Source organism: Manis javanica, chromosome 1 (genome assembly GCF_040802235.1).
Source record: "Manis javanica isolate MJ-LG chromosome 1, MJ_LKY, whole genome shotgun sequence".
NCBI classification, from domain to species: Eukaryota; Metazoa; Chordata; class Mammalia; order Pholidota; family Manidae; genus Manis; species Manis javanica.
In genome coordinates, this window is record NC_133156.1 from 17,662,471 (window position 1) to 17,684,222 (window position 21,752).

Genomic DNA, 21,752 nt, shown 5'->3' on the forward strand with positions numbered 1-21,752 from the left:
TATATTTACTTTTTATTTCCAGTCATTTTAACATATGCAGCTTTGAAGTTCATAGCTCCCAAGGACACACTTACTTTAAAAAAATGAAATCATGTTAAAAAACATCTACATACAAAATAAATTCTATTGTGTCCCCTTTTCATTTTAAGTTTATTAAAAGTACACTGAATGTTAGTTTTAGATTTCACACAAAACCCTATTGAGAAGGAAGATACTAATGTCAGAAAAGTATTTTCAAACGCATTAAATATGGCTTAGAGATTTCCCTGTCAAACCGTGAACAAAGTTTAATTCTGGAGAGGAACCTAGAGTGATAACTTGTATGTACTTTGCTATGGATTCATGTATTACTTGTATAACTAAAACTCATTTATGGGGATCTGTGCAAGTAGACGGGTGCCCATGGGTAGGCGGGTCTGCCCTGTGCCCACTTACACTGGTAGATGTGGAGGAAGGTCTCGCTGAGCTTGTTGGTAAAGAGTGGCTCCGGAAGGTCCCGGAAGAACTGCTTCACCATATCCGCCACATCGTAAGCGGACTGGTCCTCGTAGCTGATGTTCTCAGGAAAGTTCTCATTCATTTGACGTAAGGCGTGGATTCGAGATTTCACACCCGATTTTCGAAAAAGACCCACCTAAAACAGGTCACAGGGACGTGTTAGTGAGGTCACCTCTGCCCCAGACACTGTCTTCCTAAGGCAAGCATCTTGGGGGTGACAAAAAGGTGTGGGACCAGGACTGGCTGAGCGGCCACTGCATCACTTAGACCAGGAAACTGCAAATCTCTAGTTGAGCTACTTCAGGCGATAGCTTTGGCCACCAGGACTTCCTCTCCTAGGAATGAAATAAGAGTAATAGCCCAGCCCACAGGTCTATCATGGAGACTAGATGAGAAAATACATGCGCCTGAGCTTATAACCTGCGGAGTCTTCTAACACACTAGATGCTAGTATTTTTACTCATTTATTCAATGAGTAATGATTAAACACACTACATGTCAGGCACATTTAGAGTGGCTGGGAGTCACCAGTGAGCAGACCGGGCCACATTCCTTGCCCTCTGGTGTGTACATGTTAGTAGGCCTTTCGAGAAAGTTTGGTCAGTGGAAGTTCGGGAGACCACATCCAGTGCCCCTCGGAGCACAGGTCTGCAAGATTCCCCCAGTGATACCCGGCATCCATTGCTCTACCTGGTTAGTTATTATGTGTATAAGCAATGAATCCAGTGAGAATGCTTCCTGGGTGGTTCCTGAATGGCTCTGCTTCAGACTTCCAGACACTGTCTGAGGCCTTTTTCATTCCTAGGGTTAGACTCCTCCTCTGCTTGACAAATAAATGGAGCAATAAGGCACTGGGGAGATGATGCCCCTGACAGGAACAGGGAAGTGGAGGAGCAGAACCCCGTGTCATGCAAACCCTTGCAATGGCTGACTCTCCACACTCTGAACTTGTCTTTACCCGACCAAGTACTCAGCTTCCAGGAACCTCTGGCTTACAGCAAATTGAGACGCCTGCTATTTTTAAACGCTGGCTGGGCACCAAGTTGCTCAAAACGTGGCCCATCATTCAGTCCTCAATCTCCACTTCTCTCACTCTGCCAGGGCTGACACGTTGGCCTGTTTCCGAGAGCACAGTGAGAACATTCCTGAGTGGTCAGACAGGTAAGCAGCGGCCGCTGGAGTCGGCCGGCCCTCCTCCTCCTGCGCCTGGAGAAGGCGCCAGGCCGTCTCACCGGCTGCTCTGTGTGCCAGGTGTGCCCCAGCCCAAGTTCAGGTGTCTGAGCAGAGCCCTCTAGCTGTTGCTATAAATGGGGAGCAGCCCTAACTCCTTCAAATGACAGTAACAGCAAGGGAAGAATTCCAAGCAGTTAGAGAATGCCCAGGTTTGTGCATATGTCAGCTGAGTGGACTGCAGGGGAAATTTTTACACTGTTGCTCTGTGGGGCAGTAGTGACAGAATTCTTCCTAACACCTCCTGGCATTCCGAGGCTTATCACCCTAATTCTGCAGATCAGGATATTCATGCATATGGTCACTTTAAACGTTAACTGCTTTCTTTTTTATTCTTAAAGTTTGGAATGTCTAGAAAACACAAAGCTTTGCCATACTTGGATGACTCTTCCAGAAGAATCCAAAGAACATTTATCATCCTCTGGCAAGTGCTCCAAATCTCATCAAAGTGCATGAGAAGAAAGCATGCACTGTCAAAAGAAAAATTCAAGATGTCAAATGAGTGATTCCTGAAGTGAGATCCAGCTTCCATTTGTTTACATCTCAACCCTACCAGCTCTGGAAGGGAGCCCAGGCCTGTGCCACGGGACTCACTGCACCGGAGTTCTCACAACCGCCATGCCCTGGAGGTGAATTCTTAAGTGTGACTCACGAACATTGCTCCTCCTGTGAGCTGGTAGTATTCCATTTGAGAATTCCTGTTATTTTTTTAACAGCAGAGAAGTATGGATCAGGAAGAGATTAAAGCAGACGAGCATTTGTGTGTGAACTGCTGGCTTCACTTCTGGGTGTGCACTGATGGACATGTACACACACATCCCGGCCGTGTTTTCTTTGTATTGTTTTCTTTCCAAGTTTCTTTCTCATTGCAGCAAATATCGTTATTTTAGTTATTTTTCACGTGTCTGGAGCCCTCCAGCTGCGGGCTCCGAGCTGCTTGTCCTGATGTGGATGTCCTGGGGTGTCCAGAGGGTTGTCAGATATTCGTTGGTTCCTTCTCAGATTCTGACAATAACCTTCCCGTCCCGCCCTTGTCTTCCAGAGCACGTGGGAAATATCTGTGGGTTCAGAGAGTTTTTGTTGGAAATGCAGAAGGAAATTTCTTTCCCAAACTTAATGAAGAAAAGGTGGTCTGACATCAGACCGGATTCCAGATGTAGGAGCTGAGGGTGAAAGAAGGGAGAGATGGCAAGAACCCCAGTCTCCAAAAAATGGCCCCGAGTTGATGGAAGAGCTACTAACCCTGGCACGCTCTAATTCCTGACTCCCGCCGCTGTGAGCACATGCGCTTCCTGTCGCTTAAGCCGTTTAGGGACAGGGCTCCTGTTCCCTGTGGTGGAAACACCCCGCACGCAGTGAGTGGAAGGTACCCCCCACGGTGTGGAGACCCTGAGAACAGAGAAAGCAGCTTCTCCTACCTGCCTTCCTAGGACAACCAGGGGTGGTCACGTGAATGATCGACAGCCATCATTTCTTCTTTGAAAAGTTTTCAAAGCAGTGATAAAATTTGCATTTTTGGGTAAACATCTCTGTTCCCCAAGTCAAAAATGGAGGGTTGGAGGAACCATTCTAAAATTCGTTGCTTCTCAGGGCACCCCTGCTATCACCACTGCTGGGCTGCCGTCCCAGCCCTCAGCTTCCCGAGGAGCGGGCCGTGTCTTTCATTTGCCTCTGTGTCCATCACCGGGGGCAGTCCCACGGGGCCCACGTGTGGTTTCATGCTCTGCTGTCACCGCTTGGAAATTCTTAACAATGTATCGAACGGGGGTCTCACGTTTTCATGTTGAGCAAGGCCCGCGAGTTCCACAGCTGGTCCTGCCCTCCTGCGCCTCTAAGGAACGGCTCAAACGCCTCCCTGAGAAGGGAAGCGCGGTGGTCAGTACTGCAGAATCCATTTAAAAACACCTACCTTGCATGTGACCACTCATTTCAGAGGTAAAGGGACGAGTGAGGAGTGTTTCTTTGGTCTCATTTACTTTCCTTTGTCTTCCGCCAGAAAACCCAGCTACGACAAATCAAGGGCTCAAGGCAGAGTTTAAGGAGCCAGGCCCCCGACCGTCACCCATCTGGCAATGACGGGGGGAGGACACTGGCCCGAGTTCGAGGCATCTTTCCAGCAAACTTTGGACTTGAACACTTACTGCTCCCGCAGAAGGAGAGGCTGGGCATGCGCGCTGCCTTAGAATTCAGACACCATCTAAATAACATCGGATCTCTGCCTTGGCATCCCGCTGATGCCGATCGCTTCCGGACTGAGTGTGTTTCCCAGGACCCCCGATCCCTCCTCAGGAATGTGCTCAGCTAATGAAGAGGGGTGGGTTTTAGTGAGAAGGAGAAAGGTTCCCGGGCTCAGAGAGCAGTGGGTTCTGCTTCTGAGCTCGGAGGTGGCGCCTCTGACTGCAGGAACTTCACATCCATCAGAAGTCGGGCAGCGCCTATCCTCCCGCGCACGGTTGATTGAAGGCAGAAATAAAAAGCACAGCCAACAAAGCCAGGCTCCTCTTACACTGCTCTGTGTGAATACACATGGTTCATAATGGAAGGCTAACCTTCCTTATTTCCTCTGCAGCCAGCTGCAAGGGCAAAAATGGATACACTGGGTTTCATCACATTTAAAGCGTTCTGCACTGGGGAGTGTAGGAGGTGAAATGTCAGCAATGTTTCGGGCTCAGCGGGGCTCAATTCAACTGTTGGTGTTGAATGCCTATGTCTGAGATGAATGCTTAGCATGAAAGGAAGGGCCCAGCTCATTGCAGGGAGCCTTTCTCTACGAGATCAAGAGCAAAGCCTTGGGACAGTCTTCAGATGGTGTCAGCACAGACAGCAGTCAAATGTGGTTTAGGGGAGGGATTTTCTGAGAGGTTCTGGTCTTCCACTGTCCTGGGCTATGATCGCAGGGTCCTGTGCACACCTGAATCTTTTCCGTTCCAAGGAGGAGCTGTTGGCCAAGAACACGCACTTCCCGGTGTGATGAATGCTCCTGGCTTGTTACTCTTTCTTTCCTGGTTCATTTGCTTTTATTTGCTCCTAAATCTCTCTGCATCTTCTTGTTGAGCCATGTTTTCTCTGATTCTTCATTACGTTTCCCTAGTTTTCCCTTGGTCCCTTCCAATGACCACTTTCCCCCTTCCCAGGGACTAGACGAGTGTCCTCCGTGCATGTTCCACAGTCTGTGATGACGCACGCGAGGGACATAAAAGGTGGAAGTTCTGCAGGTGCTGAGGGGCTCATAACGTCATAGTAACTGGCCTCTGTGACAGCCCCGTGGACATCGTACAGATACTTACTTTTGACTGATAAAAGACAAGGGCTGCCTTATTCATTTTAATTACACTTAGAATCAGTGTTGATGCCCTTGAAATGAGTATGGTTTCTACAAAGCTTTGCCAGCATATGTGACATTCTTCCAGATTTAAAAATATTATTAGAGGCTTGATATGAAGACCAAGAATAAGCCAGCAAGTAGGAATTGAGAAGATACTGGTACCCACTATCCTTGTGTCCATTCATACGATTTTCGCTTCTAACAGCAGACTGGACCCAATAACTGTGGTGGTACCAGTGCTACACATTATTAAGAAACTACAGGGGACATGATTGGATTCCATTCTACATTAAAGACTAAATGGTGGTGAATCTTTTCGTTTGTTCATACCCAACCTTGTTTAAGAAAGAAATCAAGGTGGCTTATAATTATCTATAAATGATCATAAAATACATTAATGATACTAGATGAGAAAATTGATGGTTTTTTTATAGAAGTGCAAAAGGCAAAGAAAGATAAAAAAAAAAAAGGTAGCAGAAACTAGGAATGAGTTTGAAACACAAAATTCATACCAAAAAATCACACATATTTACTTCCAGCGGAACACACATTTGGCCCCAACCTTTCCAGCAGCCAGTATAGGGAGGAAAACATCCAACTGAATGAGTCTTCTGTCCTTAATATAACAAAAATAGGCCAGTTGTCCCCCAAAACCACAGTGCTTTTAGTTGCTGAGACCACAGAAAAAAATTCTTCTGTTCTCACAGAAAGAACACTGTATGGCATAATGATCAACATTACCAACAAAATCCTTATCGTGGACTCATCAAAGAGTTGTGTAGGGCCACTTCTCAAAGTGTCCCTCACTGCTGGGGAGGGCATCACCCCAAGTCCACTCGACAAGCGATTCTAACAAGCAATTCTAGGTGGCAGTAGAGTGCAGAGTTAAAACCTTGGGCTCTGGAGTTGACCATATTTTCAAGCAAGTGGCCCCACCATTGCTGCCGAGGAGATGACATGGCCCAGGGTGGATGAGGGATTAAATGAGGCAGTGAACACACAGCACTCAGTGATGGCTTGAAACATGCTGGGCACTTGAGAAAGGTTATTATTATTGAACTAGTGGCATAGATGGACTGCATTTCCTTTAGATATTTCTGAACAAACACTTTTAACACAGCTTTTGCTGATAAGCATTGCTGGCCACTTATTAGACTGTTTGGAACAAAATATCTTCTTGCTTGGTTAAAGGCAGAGCTAAAGACTCAAAGAGAGCCAGCTAGGAGAGGGGATGAGTCTTACAGACATTTATGAAAATTGAGAAGCTTGAAATGACCATGTGTCTGAATAAAAGTTCACCTTCCACAAAAGACGATCTTGGGTTCATACTAACAAACCAACACAAGTACAATTGAGGCCACAAAGTCCTATGCCAAAGGCATGGTTGCAATAGTCTTAGGGTTGCAAAAGAGATTAGAGTGGTATTTCCAAACATTCACCCATATAAAGATCCGGAAAAGTTCTCCCAGTAAAATAGCCTTTGAATAATGTATGCTTTTGGTAAAAGCTCTAAAATTAAAAAAAGAATTAGTGCATAAGTAACTGGATTCATTGTTCTTTTTTCTATTGAGATGTTATTCACAAGTCGATTAATGATGGGGCATCTGACCAAGAAGAGCATTATAGTTTTAGAAAAGTGGTCTGTTGCCCTTCCTTCTGAGAAATAACAGGGAAGTTATTAAGGCCCTTTAGCAAAAAATGAACAGCCATCATCACTACAAAACAGCAACCACTCCTGCGCTCTGCTGTGTCATCTGAACATGGAACAGTATGTCTCTGTATATTCTCTAAATTAGGAGTGGGGAAGGAAAACGGGATCATGCATTTAGTTCAGTCAGAGATGGCACTGAGCAAAGAAGTTACCCCTATTCCGTGCCACTGAAAACAGGTATCTGATTCTAAGTGTGATCTCAGTACTGGGGCAGATACAAGCATTCCTTAGCTCATTCCTGTCCACTGAATATAAGCACAAAAGGCAATCAATAAAAAGTGCACATAATCTTAGGTTGGCATGATTATCACACATTATTAAAGAGTGTGATGAACAAAAGCCCTCACAGATAGTTTCCTGAAACTACTCCTGTGACTCAAGGTTATAATTTACTAAGTGTGATGGCTTTTACTTTGGACAGACTGTCTATGAAACTAACGGGTGTCATTTTGGAGGAGCAAAGGTTTGGCTTAGTAAATTACAGGGGGGTTCCAATCACAGCCCGTCACAGGATCCAATCACAGACCGTTTGGCCCCAAACAGTCCAGGAGACAGAATATGATCTCTGAATATTTTGTTTAGTTTGAAATGTTTAGTCAATTCTGCAGGAGGAGGGGATGTTTGATTGGGCTGATACTGTATGCCTATTTTACTTGCACGTTTTAAAATGATGTAAATAAACCTGTCTTTGGTTTAAGTTTTCCTGGTCACGGTGCTGCTTCAAAAAAATTATTAAGGGAGCTAAAAAACCTCATTATGAAAAAAATAAATAAAGCAGGGATAAAAGAATGTTGTGAAATCAGCGGTGACACTGGGACAATAATTAAAAAGGAAATGCAGTGACAGCTTAGTTCCCAGTTTCTGGGGAAAGGAAATCAGACATCACAGGTGCAAACTATAAACATTACCTTTCTGCAGTCCCTCCAGGTATCATTCAAGCAACCAGGGAGGGAACGTCCTCAACAGCTTGACTCAGACATGGTTTGGTTAAATTAAATTCGGATATATAAAGATCACAGTGCCTTTTATTTTTGGCGAGGCGCGTCCCGTCCTGACCGGGAAGATGGCTCTGCCTGGCATTCTGTAAATCCCGCCTGTGTTTGGGACTCACGCCCGTACCTGGTCCAGGCAGTTGCTGCGCAGATACCTCAGTGCTTGCTGAATACTCTGCGGCAGCGGCTGTCCTGTCCTCTGGACGTGAACGATGAGAGGAACGCCAAAGACGGTCTTGTCTCTGTAATCGGGAACTTTCATCCTCTTCATGAACTTTGGAACTGACCTAGAATTCACAGGAGCCAGGTCATGGGGGCCTCATGGGACGCCCTGCAGGGAGAGGCTGTGAGAGCTAGCACCCGGGAAGCCAGGCCATTGTGGGAGCACGTTTCTCTCTTAACTGACTGCATAACGTGGATGGACCACGTGTGCCCCTTGACTGTGTTAGACTCTAACTGTTAAACAGCGTGAGTCACGTCAGCAGAACAGGTTTAGGGCTCTGTTTTCAAGTCAAGTGGACAACCTTCCAATTTGTTATTGATAACCTCTCAAGTGTTTCTTAAAAGTTCTCAATAAGACAAAACAAAACAAAATAAACTTAAAAACCACAACAAGGAGAATTTTGGTTGGGGCTGGGGAAGAAAGGAGGGCAGGGACGAGGCAGCCCATTTCTTGATGATGGCTTCACTTTCCTAAGAACCAGCAGCCCTTTTTTAAAAGGAAATTTCAATTCAGAAGCATATAGTGATTTGACCACACAATTGATCACTTTCTAAAGCACTTTTATAAAAGCATTATTGATTCTTCTATATATATATCATATAGGACAACTAGCCACACTTGGTATATTTTTTTCAAATCCACCAAATCATCTAAAATAGGTTGAAGTTCCAGCATAGGCTTTCGTCAAATCCTTATTATAAAAGTTTCCTGGATACTCTCATTTTTATTTGCCAGTGAAATAAAAGCAGAAATGTGTTTGGAAAACTAAATGCTCCTTGAATGAATCAATGCTCTGAGAGCTGAGTTCTGCTTTGACCCTGAAGGTACAAGGGACAGATGTTTCTTTGCAAACTGCCAGAATTATTTTATGGCCGGTTTATTTTTAATTCCTCTGTTCACAATTAATCATCCTTTGTCGTTTTTCCTCCTTGGAGGCTGACTGCTTTCCCTGGAAACTGACAGAGAGCCACAAATAAAGCAGTGCTGCCAGCAGGCTGTGCTGGGCCCCAGCTGCAGTGGCCCAGACACCTACTGGGGAGGCAGAACCCTAGGCATTACTTTCAGAAGATCGGCGGCCACAGCATGAACGGATTTTTCAGAAATCAGAAGTTAAGTACTGAAGGCTTTGCGATCCCCTACTCAGCTCTAGGACGAATGGTACCCCCGCCCCCGAACCCAAAGCGAATGTGCTACGCACCACGTCCAGCCGTGTTTGTTGGACATGGAGTGTTTTTCCATGATGGCCGTGAGGCGAAGCAGTGAGAAACGCTGGAGCAGGTTCAGCTGGCCGGCTGTCTGGTTGCTGATGTGGGGCGACGCCGGGGATGGCTGAGGCTGGTGCGAGAGCTGGAAGCTATTCCATCGGAGTCGCCTTCACCGGAAAGACCGTCAGAGAAGCCGGTCACAAAGGGGACGTGTTATTGGCAGACACGGGATGCTACCGGCTTTTAAGGAGCTAATCAAAACAGTTGCCAAACCAAGAAAATCACAAAGCAAATGGAACAGAAGACACAAATGTACAGGTGAAACAGAAGAAACCATTTGTTCCAAGTCTGATGAATGTGGAAAAAGTCATTATCTGTTTCATTAAGAGGTTGAAATAAGTGGCATGATAAATTTTATTTGTTTCTTGCTAAATTTGCTCCCAAAGTACTGAAGGCAGCTGAGACAGCATGCGTGTGTGTGTGTGTGTGTGTGTGCGTGTGTGTGTATGTGTGTGAGAGAGAGAGAGGGAGAGACAGACTGTCTCTGCGATTTCAGATCGCCGTCCTGTTTCTATCCTCTGCTTGGTGTTGAGTCGGAGCCTGCAGGTGGCAGGACAAACGAGGCCCTCCTGCAGCAATGGCCTGTCACTGAGCCCCAAGGGACATCACCACCTCCACGGGCTCCTGCAGCACTCCCTGCCCATACCACTGTTCCTACTGCCTTCCAGAGCCACTGTCCCAGGGAGCCTCTGAAGCCATCTTTGTAAAAGAGCTTGTGTGTCCTTTGTAACTGGTATTTCAGAGCCAAGATAAGCTTGAGGCACACACCTTAGATCTCATAAATTTCTCAGGATTTTTAGAAGGTTTAAAAGTTGGGGCAGAGACGTGTTAATTAATATTGTTTCAAGGTCACGGGACGTTCCTGTGCACAGGCCCCGGGCCCCGTCAGCAGTGGTGCCCTTCCTTGCCTAGCAACGCGCTCTGCACGTAAGCACAAAACTCCTTTGGGAACCTGTGGCTGAGACTGAATTGAAGGGTAAACATGCAGAGAAATGAATGCAACTGGGTTCAGTCAGCACAATATCACTACAAAAGACATACTCCTGTCCAAGTGATTCTTAACCGTGCATATCATTTAGAACAGTGCCAGGCATTTAGCAGGTGCTCTATAAATGTTTGTTAAGTAAAGGAACAGACTGCAATCATTCTGAAATGGATTAAAAATCATTTCACAAAATCATGCCACCCACCTGTTTGGCCTGGTCAGAGAGGCACCCACACCAGAATCCCTCCTCTCCTTGACCCCAGTGGCCTCCGATTCATTAAGAGATGTTCCATCTCTTTCCACATCACTGGGTGTCGTCCGACCTTCAGAGACGGAGTTGCCTTCAAAATCTAAGGTGAACTGGTTAGGAGATGGGAAGGGGTATAAGCCAGGTTCTTCAACCAATGCATCTTGTGTTTGCAGTTCTGGCAAGATGTTTTTTGACCAGTCATCTACAACCTCCTGGAGCCCATTGACGTGGTGCAGAATGTCGTCTAGGTGAGAGAAGAGATCATCTTTCTCCAAGTCCAAGAGATCTCCGGTGCTGGCATACAAGTGTGAGCCTGGCACGTTGTCATAGATACTCACTCGGCTGGCTCTGTGGCAGGGCGCTGCGAGCGTGGGCTCCCTGGCCCCAGGGCCCTGCTGCCTGCCCAGGGAGATGCTACCGGTCCTCCAGTTGACCCCGTTGCTGCCGTCTGATGGCGAGAGGCTCTCGATGGAGAGTGCTTTGGGAAACGTTCCCGGTTTGTGGTCCTTGGGAATGTGCACTAGCAGGTTCTCTTGGGAATGGAACTCGTGTGTGTGGTTTTGGTCAGCTGCTTCCCGCAGCGCGGTGCCAGCCAGCACATCCAGGTCTTCTAAGTACATGCCCCCGCGCTTGCTGGCCTCCTGGCATTTGCGTTCCTTCGGGCCACCAGGGCTGTTTTCTGACCCGGCGCTCTCCGTGCTCGATTTGCTGGGGCACGGGGGCCCTTTCTGGCAGGAGGCCGGGGGCGAGCTCAGATCTCCGTTCGGGATTTGGCCGCGCTGCACGGCCGTGAAGGCCTCCGGCCCCTGCCGCAGCACAGGCCCGCTGATGGCCCAGCCGCCTGTCCGGCCCGACCCCTTGTGCCTACCCGGAGCTCCTTTGGCTCGGAGGGTTTCCATGCGTTTCAGAAATGACTTGGCTCTGGTCCTGGCGGGCTTCTCATTCTTTGGGAGGAAAGGGTAGCCGGGGACATCTCTGGGGGCCTGCGGGAGGCTGCTGCCAACGACCGCGGCGTCCAGCATGGCCGGGCTGTCCCCGCAGGGCTGGCCGGTCCCCGGGCCGCCTGGCTGGCTGTGGCCGCCGCTGCCCCCGCTGCCTTCACTGTGCAGGGAGCAGACTTCGGGCTCGCTGAGGTCGGTCAGGAGGCTCTCGGTGCTGGTCGTGCTTCTCATCCTAACGTCCCCCGAGGACCCGTTCCTGTCTCCTCCGGGGAACGGCGTGTGCAGGTCGTCCACGCGGGACCACCGGCGGCTGGTTCTCTGGAAAGTCCATTTGTCACTGATGCAGAGATCTTCCTCGTCCGAGTCGTCGCCCTGGAAAACAGCAAGGGTGACCCTCGGATGAAAGGGAGGCCCCAGCGGGCACTCCCACCTGCCTCCCCTTCTTCCCTCCCTTCCCGAGCGCCCCCTGGGCTCCCCGGACACCCTCCCCCCATCCTGCCACCATCCTTCCTCGTCCTGGACGCGTCCTCCCCAGTGGCGGGAGGGTCTCCTAACCCTCTGCCTTTGAATTTTCAGAGTTTCTCCCTCCCTCTCTGAGAAGGTTGCCTTACTGATCATCAAGAGGGTGTAATTACTTTCTGACTAGACAGTCTAAATGGAAAACACCCGCAGCTCTCTTCTTCGCATGGAAACTCAGTCCTGCCTTAAAAGGCACTTACTTCTGTCCAGAAACCTCTCCATTCAGCCTCAGGACCACGTTTTCAGTTTCCCTCTCCTCAACCTCAAAGTCAATGTTTCTCAAACATAATACTCCTTATCTTGGCCTCCCAAACTCAGTTGTTACCATATATCCATATGTTCCCTGTACAAGTTAACAGAAAATTATCTACTGAATTCCTGGGAGTGGAAACTTGGGAGGCGTCCTGGAGGTCACTGGTCCGATCCAGGGCATCGGAGAGGAGAGTCCAACCCAGCCGCTCTGCTTGGCCAGACTTCTTGTTTTTAATGAACTCTGCCTCTGAGGGTCTCTGGCAGGACACACATCCCCGGGCTGCCCCGGCCCTCACCGCTTGGCCCCCACCTGACGCTCCACACCTCACACATTTCTGAGTCTGGGTCCTCCCTGAATATGCATCCCTGAGAGATGAGAGACTGGGTTTGCTGAGGTCAGAGGTGGCCTTGTTTATCTTTGCAAATCCCTCCTGGCCAGTATGGACCTTAACCAACAGCATATAAATAATGCTCTCCTACTAAAATGAATTGAATCATCAGCTTCTTTCCCCTCCTCCCCATGCACATTCCCAGGACCCAAGTCTGAAATGGTTTTCCAGTCTGGTATCTGCACTGCCGTTCTCTTTGTGCAGGTTTCTGGTAGCACTGTCTGCCTCTGTCACAGTAAAAGCCTGGCTGGGACCCTCGTCTCCAGTGCCCTCCTCACCTAAACAGCTTTCCACAGTGTGATCCAAAGATGATCATTTTATTTCCCAGCTTAAAAGCCTTCAGCTTCCCTTGACCTTCCTCGCAGCCTTCCGTACGGCATTCAAAGCCTTTTCAACCTGACTGCAATGCTGTTCTCCTGTTTCATTTCAGCTGCTCCTCCCCATTTCCCCGACTCTGCTCCCCAGCCCACAACCATCCCTCACATCCAGCTCTTACAGGAGAAAGCCTAAGACGGGGGCCCGGTCCCCACTGCCGCGGATGTCCTTCCTGGCCCCTGAGCACCCCTGGGAACTCCGCTCCCATGTCGCACCCTCTCTGAAGCCTTCGCCGTCTCCTCTGAGGCGATGACTGCTTCCTCCCCTGAGCTCCTGTGGCATTTGGACCAGATCTTTATTGTAGCTATTGTAGCATTTGTTCTATGATAACCCCAAACTCAGGTCGCACGCACCCACTCACAATTGTTGTGTGTGAGCTCATCAAGAGCAGGGCTGTGTTTCTGCGTTTCATTCATATTTATATCCTCCCCAGTGCCAAGCATATAGTAACTGCTCAGTGTGTTTTTGTTAACTGAATAAAGTTTATTTTATTTCACCTTGGCATAGGTTTGAAGACCTGGTTTTAAGTGCTAGCAGTACCAGTTGAGAGCTTATGTGACTGCACGCAAGTTATTTTCTCTCTCCAAAGTCAGTTTCTATCACTTATAAAATGGGGTTAAAAAGTACAGCATAGGGAATACATCCATAATATTGTAACATCTCTGTAAGTTCATGGCTGGTAACTACACTTACAGTGGTGAGCATTTAGCACTGTGTGTAAGTGTCAAATCACTATATTATACGCCTGTAAGGATGCAGAGTTATCCTTTGCAGCATTCCTGCTTCCTCTCTCCCTGTGACTGATATTAAAGCCAACACCCAGCGCCATTTATAGAGCAGGCACCATGACAGGCTGCAGGTAGAAGTTGCTAGATTTTCATATCATGTTTCAGGAGGCTAGTGAGGGGAGATTGATGGTAAGTAAGCATTCTGAAAAATGTCCTTTTAGCAAACAGTTTTTGAGAAGGCAAGAGAGGATATGTTTTTAAAGAAAATATAGGTATTTAAAAATAGAAACTATACTATTCAGGGTCGGCTGCAAGGCCCTCTCTGCAGCTCGTTCAAGCCTGGTCACTGAAGCCAGCAAACCACGTATGAGCTGGATAAGGCCTCTTTCATTTCGGTTAAGAAAGAACGCCAAGCTGGGCACTATGGACTGGGAATGGAAACCCTGTGCCTGTCTGCGAGGCTCTAAGAGCTTATTATACTAGCTTTGGGCAAAGGAAGTTATTTACAACTGAACCATGGTATGCAGAAAAGTGGTAAACTCCTGGGAAAAAAAAGGCAAACAGTTCAGGGAAACTGTGCAATATTTAGATTGTTTGAACCAATATAAACAAACAAAAACCAAAGCAGTTAAAAAAAACAAAAACAAAACAGAACGAAGAAAAAAGAAAAAAGAAAAAAAAAACCACCCATTCTCCTTACACCTTGTGCATACAGTGATCACAGTATGTCCCAAAGGGTATTGACATAATTCTCTGATTATTTTTCCCAGTAGTGCAGGATCTTTCAAACTGCAGTGACATACAATAAGAAATATGTTTTTCACTGTGATGCAAGGCATGCATACATAGTATACCAAATAAACAAATAAATTCATGCTCTAATGATTATCCTCATTTGTACTCTGATGTTTTATAATCTAGTTTAATCTGTTCGATTTTTTTAAACAATGTTATTTGTGACCCACCAAATTAATCTGACAATCTACCAATGGACCACGATCCACAGTATGAAAAACATACTACATTAGAGTCTAAATTTTGTTATACCTGCAGGGCCCACAGACTATCAGGCGTGGAGCAGACTCCCCGGTAATAATGGTGGAAGTGTCCTGAGTGTTTAAGAGATGACCAGATTTCATCTGTTTGATACTTACTTTTTGAGGCTAACATCAGATAGTATGATTATTTAGAAAAGCAAAATGGAAATCTCCAGAAGTCTGGTGGATTTATGAGAAAAGCACACACCAAACTAACTTGATTCTCCTATCTCTATGGTTTAGTAGATCATGGAAATACTACGGACACAGAGTGTCTGGATTTCAGCAAAGGAACTGATGAAATATCTCATGATATTGCTGTGGCAGGAGGGCTAAGGGCGCTGGATGCTAGAAAGTTTTATTAGTAACTGGCTGAGTAACTCCACCAAAGAGGTCACAAAAGGAGAGATCTCTGGAGCATGCCTCAAAGCTATGGACATTCTAAGGATAACTTGAATGAGCCGGGAGAACTAATGTCTTCAAAATGTGGAGATGGCACCAGGAACTTGCTAAGTGATCTTGAGCAAGGCACCCTTTTTGAGACTCAGTTTTCTCAACCGTAAAATGGACATCATAATAATACACATCAAGGCCTGGTTTGTCAACAGAACCAAATAGGAGTATATGTGAAAATGCCGTGTGAACCTTAAAGTGCAATATAAAACTGACTATCATGGCTCAAGACTGGTAGGACTGAGATGATTATAAAGATCTTAGCAGATGGAGGATGACCTGAATGAGATGAAATTTCATGAAGTAAAATATAAGGACTCTAACTTCAAAAATCAACTATAGGATGCATGGGCAGGATGGAATCGACTAGGTTTAACAGCAGTTCTGATGAGTAGTTCTGAGAGCTGTAGCATATTTAAGCTTAAAATGAAATGGTAAGTTACCCAAGTAAGGTGGCTACCAAACTATGGCACCACCTTTTGAATGCAGTTGACATGCATGGACCTCAAGACTCAAGGTTGGAACTGTACTGGTCACATACATCAGGAACTGGGCTGTTGTTCTAAGTGCCCCATTTTGAGGGGCACATGGAAAGGGGTGCAATTCTAGAGAAGAGTAATCAGGATGGCCAAGGATCTAGGAACCACACCCAGCTGTGAAGGATGAAGCAAAGGATAATTCGGTTCAGAAACAGGCAACTCTTGAGCAGTGTTACTCACAGTGTGGTCAAGGGGTTGCCAGTCCCCAAACTCTCTCCAAGGAGATAAATCCAGACATTGAAATAAGCATGAAAGCTGTCTGTCACCATTTCAAAAAGCTGTGCTATCCAAGTTCATGAATTCATGAGCAGTGGAGTTATCTTCCTGAACAGGGTAGATACCAGTTTGGGTGTTGTGCATAGGACGTCCACATTACAATGTGTGACATTTCAAGATTAGTTGATTGGTCATAACCCAGAGTGTATAATGGACAGGATGCATTATTTCAGAGAGAAATAACTGTAGAAACTGGCTAGTAATCAGGTATCCAGGGTTGCTGTATGAAAGGGGAAGCCCACATTCTGTGCTTCTCCAGAGAAAAGAGCTGGAAGAGAACACAGGCAAGTTTACATCGAATCAGCTTTTGGCTTCTTGTCTGGAAGACTTCTAGTAGTTAGAATGCAAGAAATTGCCTTGCACTCCGGTGAACCCATTGTAATCGAGGTGCTTTCACAAGAGGTTGGGTGAACCACGTGGGATGCTCTAAGAAGTTAGTCCTGCTGTGGACAGAAGATCCCTTCCTCCCAACGCAAAGATCCCACAGTCCCAGGACATTCACACACAACTCAAGACTGGAACAGTGACCGCGAAGTGACTGCTGGACTGAAATGTCATTTTTCTCTCATTTACCTCTGCTCTTCGAGCTGTCGGGAGGTGTTTACTTGGTGGGAGACGTGGGGGGTGTGAAAGGCAGTGGCAGGGGTAGAGGAGAAGAGGCCAGGCCCTGGGGCGGCAGCTGCAGTCTCCTCTGAAATGCTGATGGCACCCAGGCCAGGAGATGCTGGCTGCAAGGCGCGATTAGTCATGGTTCCTGGGCCACTTTCTGCCTCTGGTCACGATTTCAGAGAGCTTTATTAAGACTGTGACTTCAACCAGAACCTTCTTTTGAAGTCGCTCTTTCTCTCCTGGGAAATCTAAGGTGAGGAAGAGATCTACGGCACGTCCTCCTGTCTCATTTAACAGAAGGCCTTATCGGACTCCTCAGTCTGTGAGGTCAGCTTTGAATAGAATCCCATCCCATAAACACTGACATAATGAGGGAATTTCCAGGTCATCAGGAGGCAAGTGTGAATTTCATAGGTAGTGATGAAGAAGACACGCTTTTCTGAGAACCACTAGCTAGTGCATGTGATGTGGAGTTTTTAACTTAGATGAAGCTCTAATGTTTGGCTTTTTCTAAAAACTGAGAACACTCTTAGCTGAAATCATATTCCTCGGAGACAAAGGCCACCCAGACAGGGCAAAAGGGAGGTGGTTGGTTTTGTGTTTCAGAGGAATGAGGCCCTATCTTATGCTGGACATAGAAGCCCACGTGAGCCCACAGCTTATGAAAGAGCGGCTAATACATAGTGGCACAGACATTTAGAAGCTCATCGTCCATTCAGCTTAAGTGGAGTTGAGTGGCTGTGGCTGCTGTTTGGAAGCACGAAGGTGCCACTTGCCATGGGCTGCAGGGTGAGGAGCCTGCACCCTGGGGTCCCCAGACTCTCCAGAAATGCCTCCTTGGTTGGGATTTTCTAGGTCTTTCAGCCAGGTGCACGGCCTCTCACAGACCCAGGGAAGGCAATCGTGAATGCCTCAAGCACCTCTTCTCTTCTGCGAAGAGAAAGTCTTGTGGCACTATCTGATTTTTCCCAGGACTTTGCAAGTGGCATTCGATAGATGAGAAAAGCACACACCTAACTAAGATGAATGAGGCTCCACCTCCTCTTTGTGTGCTTTTTTTCTCTTTCTTGGGTCGACCCACCAAAACCTTCAGAATTAAACAAGATCAACTGAGAAAAAAATGCAAAGGAGAGCAGTTAAGAGTCATGGATTCACTACAAGAGATCTTAAGATAAGTTTCCATGAAGATGTTAAATAAATTGCGGATTCTAGTACACAGGGCAAGAAACATCCTTCTTCTAAAAACAATAGAAATATAAAACTGTATTGGTGAGGAAACTCTCCCAGGTCTCAGGCTAAGGGGCAGAAGGTCACTCAGACTCCAGTGCATTTTTGAATGTCTTTGAAAGGCAAGGAGGGGGTAGTTCTGAGCCAGAAATACCTGGGTTCAAAACTCGCCTCTGCTGAGCAAGAATGCAGAGCCCTTTCACAGGCCCATTGGCCTGGAAGGGAGGGAACGATTGTGGCCCTGGACAGGTAGGCCATTTAGGAATGACATTGTGCAGAATTAAGCTCTCTTGTGCCTTTGCAGACTAGCAATGAGGATTACATTTTTATTTCTTGGATTGCTTGAAATGGGGACATACCTAGAAAAAATGCTCCTGTCTTATTTTTTTTCTAATTCAACTCATTCCAAACCTGGTTGAAGCTTCAAGGGGTGCTATGTTCTCAGGTTTCGCTTTCTGTTTTTGATCATTTGGCTTATTCCTAGCCTGTATTTACTTTTTATGTTTTTTTGCAGTAAAATAAAGGACCAGCCTCTGACTTGGGTGAGGGGCAGACCATGGACAGCGTGCTACCGCGCAGGGCCTCCTGAATAGTTGCTCAGACAACTGCCTCAGATGCTGGTCATTACTGAGATGCAGAAGTGGGTGGAGACCACACATTGGAATCATTTATTTGAAAATTCAGGCCATAACTCCCCAGTTTACAGTGTGGAAAGCAATCTTTATTCAGGCGCATGCATTCATGAGGCCTGCAGTTAAGTGGGGCTGTGAGGGACCCAACAGAAGGACTACGTTAAGAATGTCAGAACATGGACATGACCAATTGACAGTGGAGCTTTAGTGACAGTAACACATAAGTAGCCTAACAAATGTTATTCAAGCCTATCTCACATCTAGGTTTAGAGAAGCTAGTGATAAGGTAAGAATCCAATCACTCCGCTTGGTTAAAAACAAATCATGTCATTAGATTGTGGCATTTTATTTTATAATACACTAGCTAAAGAACTGCATAAGCAGCCATATAGAGCAGCCGCTCTTGAGACACACAGGCGTGGCTGTGTTCAGTTTAATAAGAACCATGTGTTACAATCAAAACAACATCTGACCCTCGGGCTTCAAATAAAATGCATGCTTCTCAAGGGGTCTATTCAACTGGACAGCTGCTGGGACGTTTATTCCCACATTTTTAATTTGTCTTTGGCCTGGACAAATTGCTCATGTTTTAATATTTCTCTGGATATTGTTTTTCACCATTTTATTCCCTTGGCTTAAATCTTTGGTTTCTAGCTCAAACCCAAAATTGTTTTTAAGGTGAGGTCAACCAAAATTCATTTGCTTTTTTTTTTTGGGGGTGGTATTTTAGAGCAGAAATTCAGGTTAAAGTTATTTTTAAAGATTAGGTTACTCTGGAGTGACTTGAAACCCATCGGGTTTAATGATTTCTCTGTGTAGACCGGGATAAAGAACACTTTCTTCTGACTCAAAGATGTTTTCTCTGCTTCTTCAAAATATACTGAGGCTTGACTTGTTACGTATTGGAGATGTGAAATGTAAAAAGCAGTTCACAATCTTAATTCTGGATTTCCCAAAAGGATCAATTCGGTGAGAAAGAGAGGTCTTTCAGCACAGCGGTCAGGAGCCTCGGGCCGGAGTTAGCCATGCCTGAGGTTGAATTCCTGCTCTGCCAGTAGCTGAAAGATCTGGGCAAATGACTTCAGCTGTTCAAGTTTTCCTTCCCTTATGTAGAAAACAGAGAATCGCATCTCCGTGATTAAATGAGATCACGTACGGCAAGTACTCACATAGCTCTTGGAAAACAGCAAATGCTCGACCAAGTGCAGCTCTATCTCAGAACCACAATCGCCAGTCTTATCATCACACACAGCAAAGAGCACATGCGGAGTCTTAGAGATGGAAGCATAATGACTCTTATGCCTGAATGAAATTCCTTGGGGCCAGAGAAAAGCTTAAGATGGGAGAACGTAGAAGATGGGGCGGCCTCAGGACCTTCTTGTTACTCTCTCCCCCGACTCCCTCAGCGGGTATGAAATGGTCCTGCCTGAGAATGAATGCATTTTGAAATGTACTCGAATTACAAGGCTATTGGAAAGAATGAAGCAGAAGGCATGGACCCAGAGATTCTTCTCTAGGTTCTCTTCTTCTACGATTCACTATGGAGAATTTGAGTCTGATATGAAGAGGTTATTTACAACTACACAAACTTTGGAAAGATTACCGTGAAGAATCAAGACATTTTACACCTTCATGCAAACCCTCTGATATAAAGCAAAGTGAAATGGTCAGATCAGCCTGGGTTCATAATGGATTTCTTTATGATGACTGTGAAAAGATGGGATATTTGGAGAACAAATATAGATGATCAGGCATTTCAGAATTTTGCTTAAGTTCACGGTGTTTTTAATCTGTGAATGCACGCTTCTGCTATTGGTATAGCCATGGTCTTAGTAAGGTGTAGACACCTACCTTTTTCCTTTGGAAGTTCACATCAAGTTTCATTGAGGCACACTTGTTCAGTGTATTTAGTCGTCTAAAAAGAAAGAAAAATGTGATGATTGCTACCACTAACGAGCCTAAATATTCTTTCCAGTTTGATGATTCTCATCTATTGCCAGTGAAATTGAAAGTGCAGAAACAACCAGCTATATCCCAAGAAAGTATACCGCACCCACAGGAGGCACGCTGGGGAAGGGTTCCCGTTTGTTCTCCAGCCTCCAGACCTGAGACGGCTCTGCTGTGAAGCCTGCCAATCCTCGTGCTTTCCCTCATCTATCCCTGGCCCTTTCCTGGCTTCTCTTCCCACTGTATTTGGAGCCCCTCATCAATCATTTCAGTCAAATTTTCACCAGCCCTTCAATTCGTTTGCCGGCTTGATCTTCTATCATGCTGTGGATCGATCCAACCATCTTTATTCTCTCTCACTGTTTGGCTATTGGGTATAATCAGAAAAATAACTCACACTGCAGTGCTGAACTACACATATGAGCTGAGTTATGTGAAGCCCTAACCCATAATGTGACTGTATTTGGAAGAGGAAGTAATTAAGGCTAAATGAGGTCATAAGGCAGATGCCTGAACCAACAGCCTGGCCCCTTATCAGAAGGGACTTCACGCTCTCTTAATCTGCCATGTGAGGACACAGTGACAAGGTGGCTGTCCTCCGGCCAGGAAGAGAATCCTTCCAAGTCACCAAGACTTGCTGGCACCTGGATCTTGGACTTTCCTGCCTTCAGAATTATGAGAAAAGAAATGTCTGTTGTTTAAGACACCCAGTCTATGGTGTCATGTTATGGAAGCCCATGCAGACTAATATATACATTTTGATTTTCATCCTCAGCTGGACTCCCCAAATTGCTATTCGGCATTACTTTCATTTCTCTGGCTGGCTCTCAATCTCAGATCATGAAAAAGATCTTAGTCCCTCCACAGGTGACTGCGCCACCAGTGCCAATACAGAAAGGTAGCTTAGTATACACAGATTCTTCTGATCATCTTTTCCTTCATCATTAAAAAAAATGACATTCCTATTCTTTTTGGAAGCTAACCCTTTACCATTAGTTTTGATTTCAACACCCACCACTTCCCCTTGGACTTGGACCCCTCATTTATTCTCTTTCTCTCTTGAACAAACTGTCTTACTGACTTCCTTCCCTTTAAGCTCATCTCTATCTTGAACAAGTTGGCTAACCCATCAGCTACCTAAACAACCATAATCAAGCAAACTATCAATTTTCCTTCACCCCTACCTTGCCATCAAGCGACCATACTCCCCACCGATCACTCCTTTATTTATCCTACTCAGAGGACAGTCTCAATTTCCATTCACTCTTCAACCCACTGAGTCTAATTTCATGAAATTTTCTCTTTGTGGATACCTTTATTATTTTGTTTGATGGGATTAAGTTTTAAAA

The 21,752-nt window shown here is 46.0% G+C and overlaps 1 protein-coding gene across 6 annotated transcripts in view; it reads right to left on the bottom strand.

The window, feature by feature from the left end:
* Positions 1-21,752, bottom strand: part of STARD13 (StAR related lipid transfer domain containing 13) — a 375,008-nt gene that overhangs the window by 11,938 nt on the left and 341,318 nt on the right. For 5 of the 6 annotated variants that reach the window (XM_073229140.1, XM_037012360.2, XM_037012350.2 and 2 more), the window contains 5 exons: positions 20,308-20,371; positions 10,435-11,792; positions 9,178-9,351; positions 7,884-8,043; positions 436-634 (listed from right to left, as the gene is read on the bottom strand). In XM_073229140.1, coding sequence (XP_073085241.1) covers positions 436-634; positions 7,884-8,043; positions 9,178-9,351; positions 10,435-11,792; positions 20,308-20,340 — 1,924 coding nt within the window. In that variant the 5' untranslated portion in view covers positions 20,341-20,371. The remainder of the gene's footprint in view (positions 1-435; positions 635-7,883; positions 8,044-9,177; positions 9,352-10,434; positions 11,793-20,307; positions 20,372-21,752) is intronic. The other variant, XM_073229156.1, reaches the window with a different exon arrangement.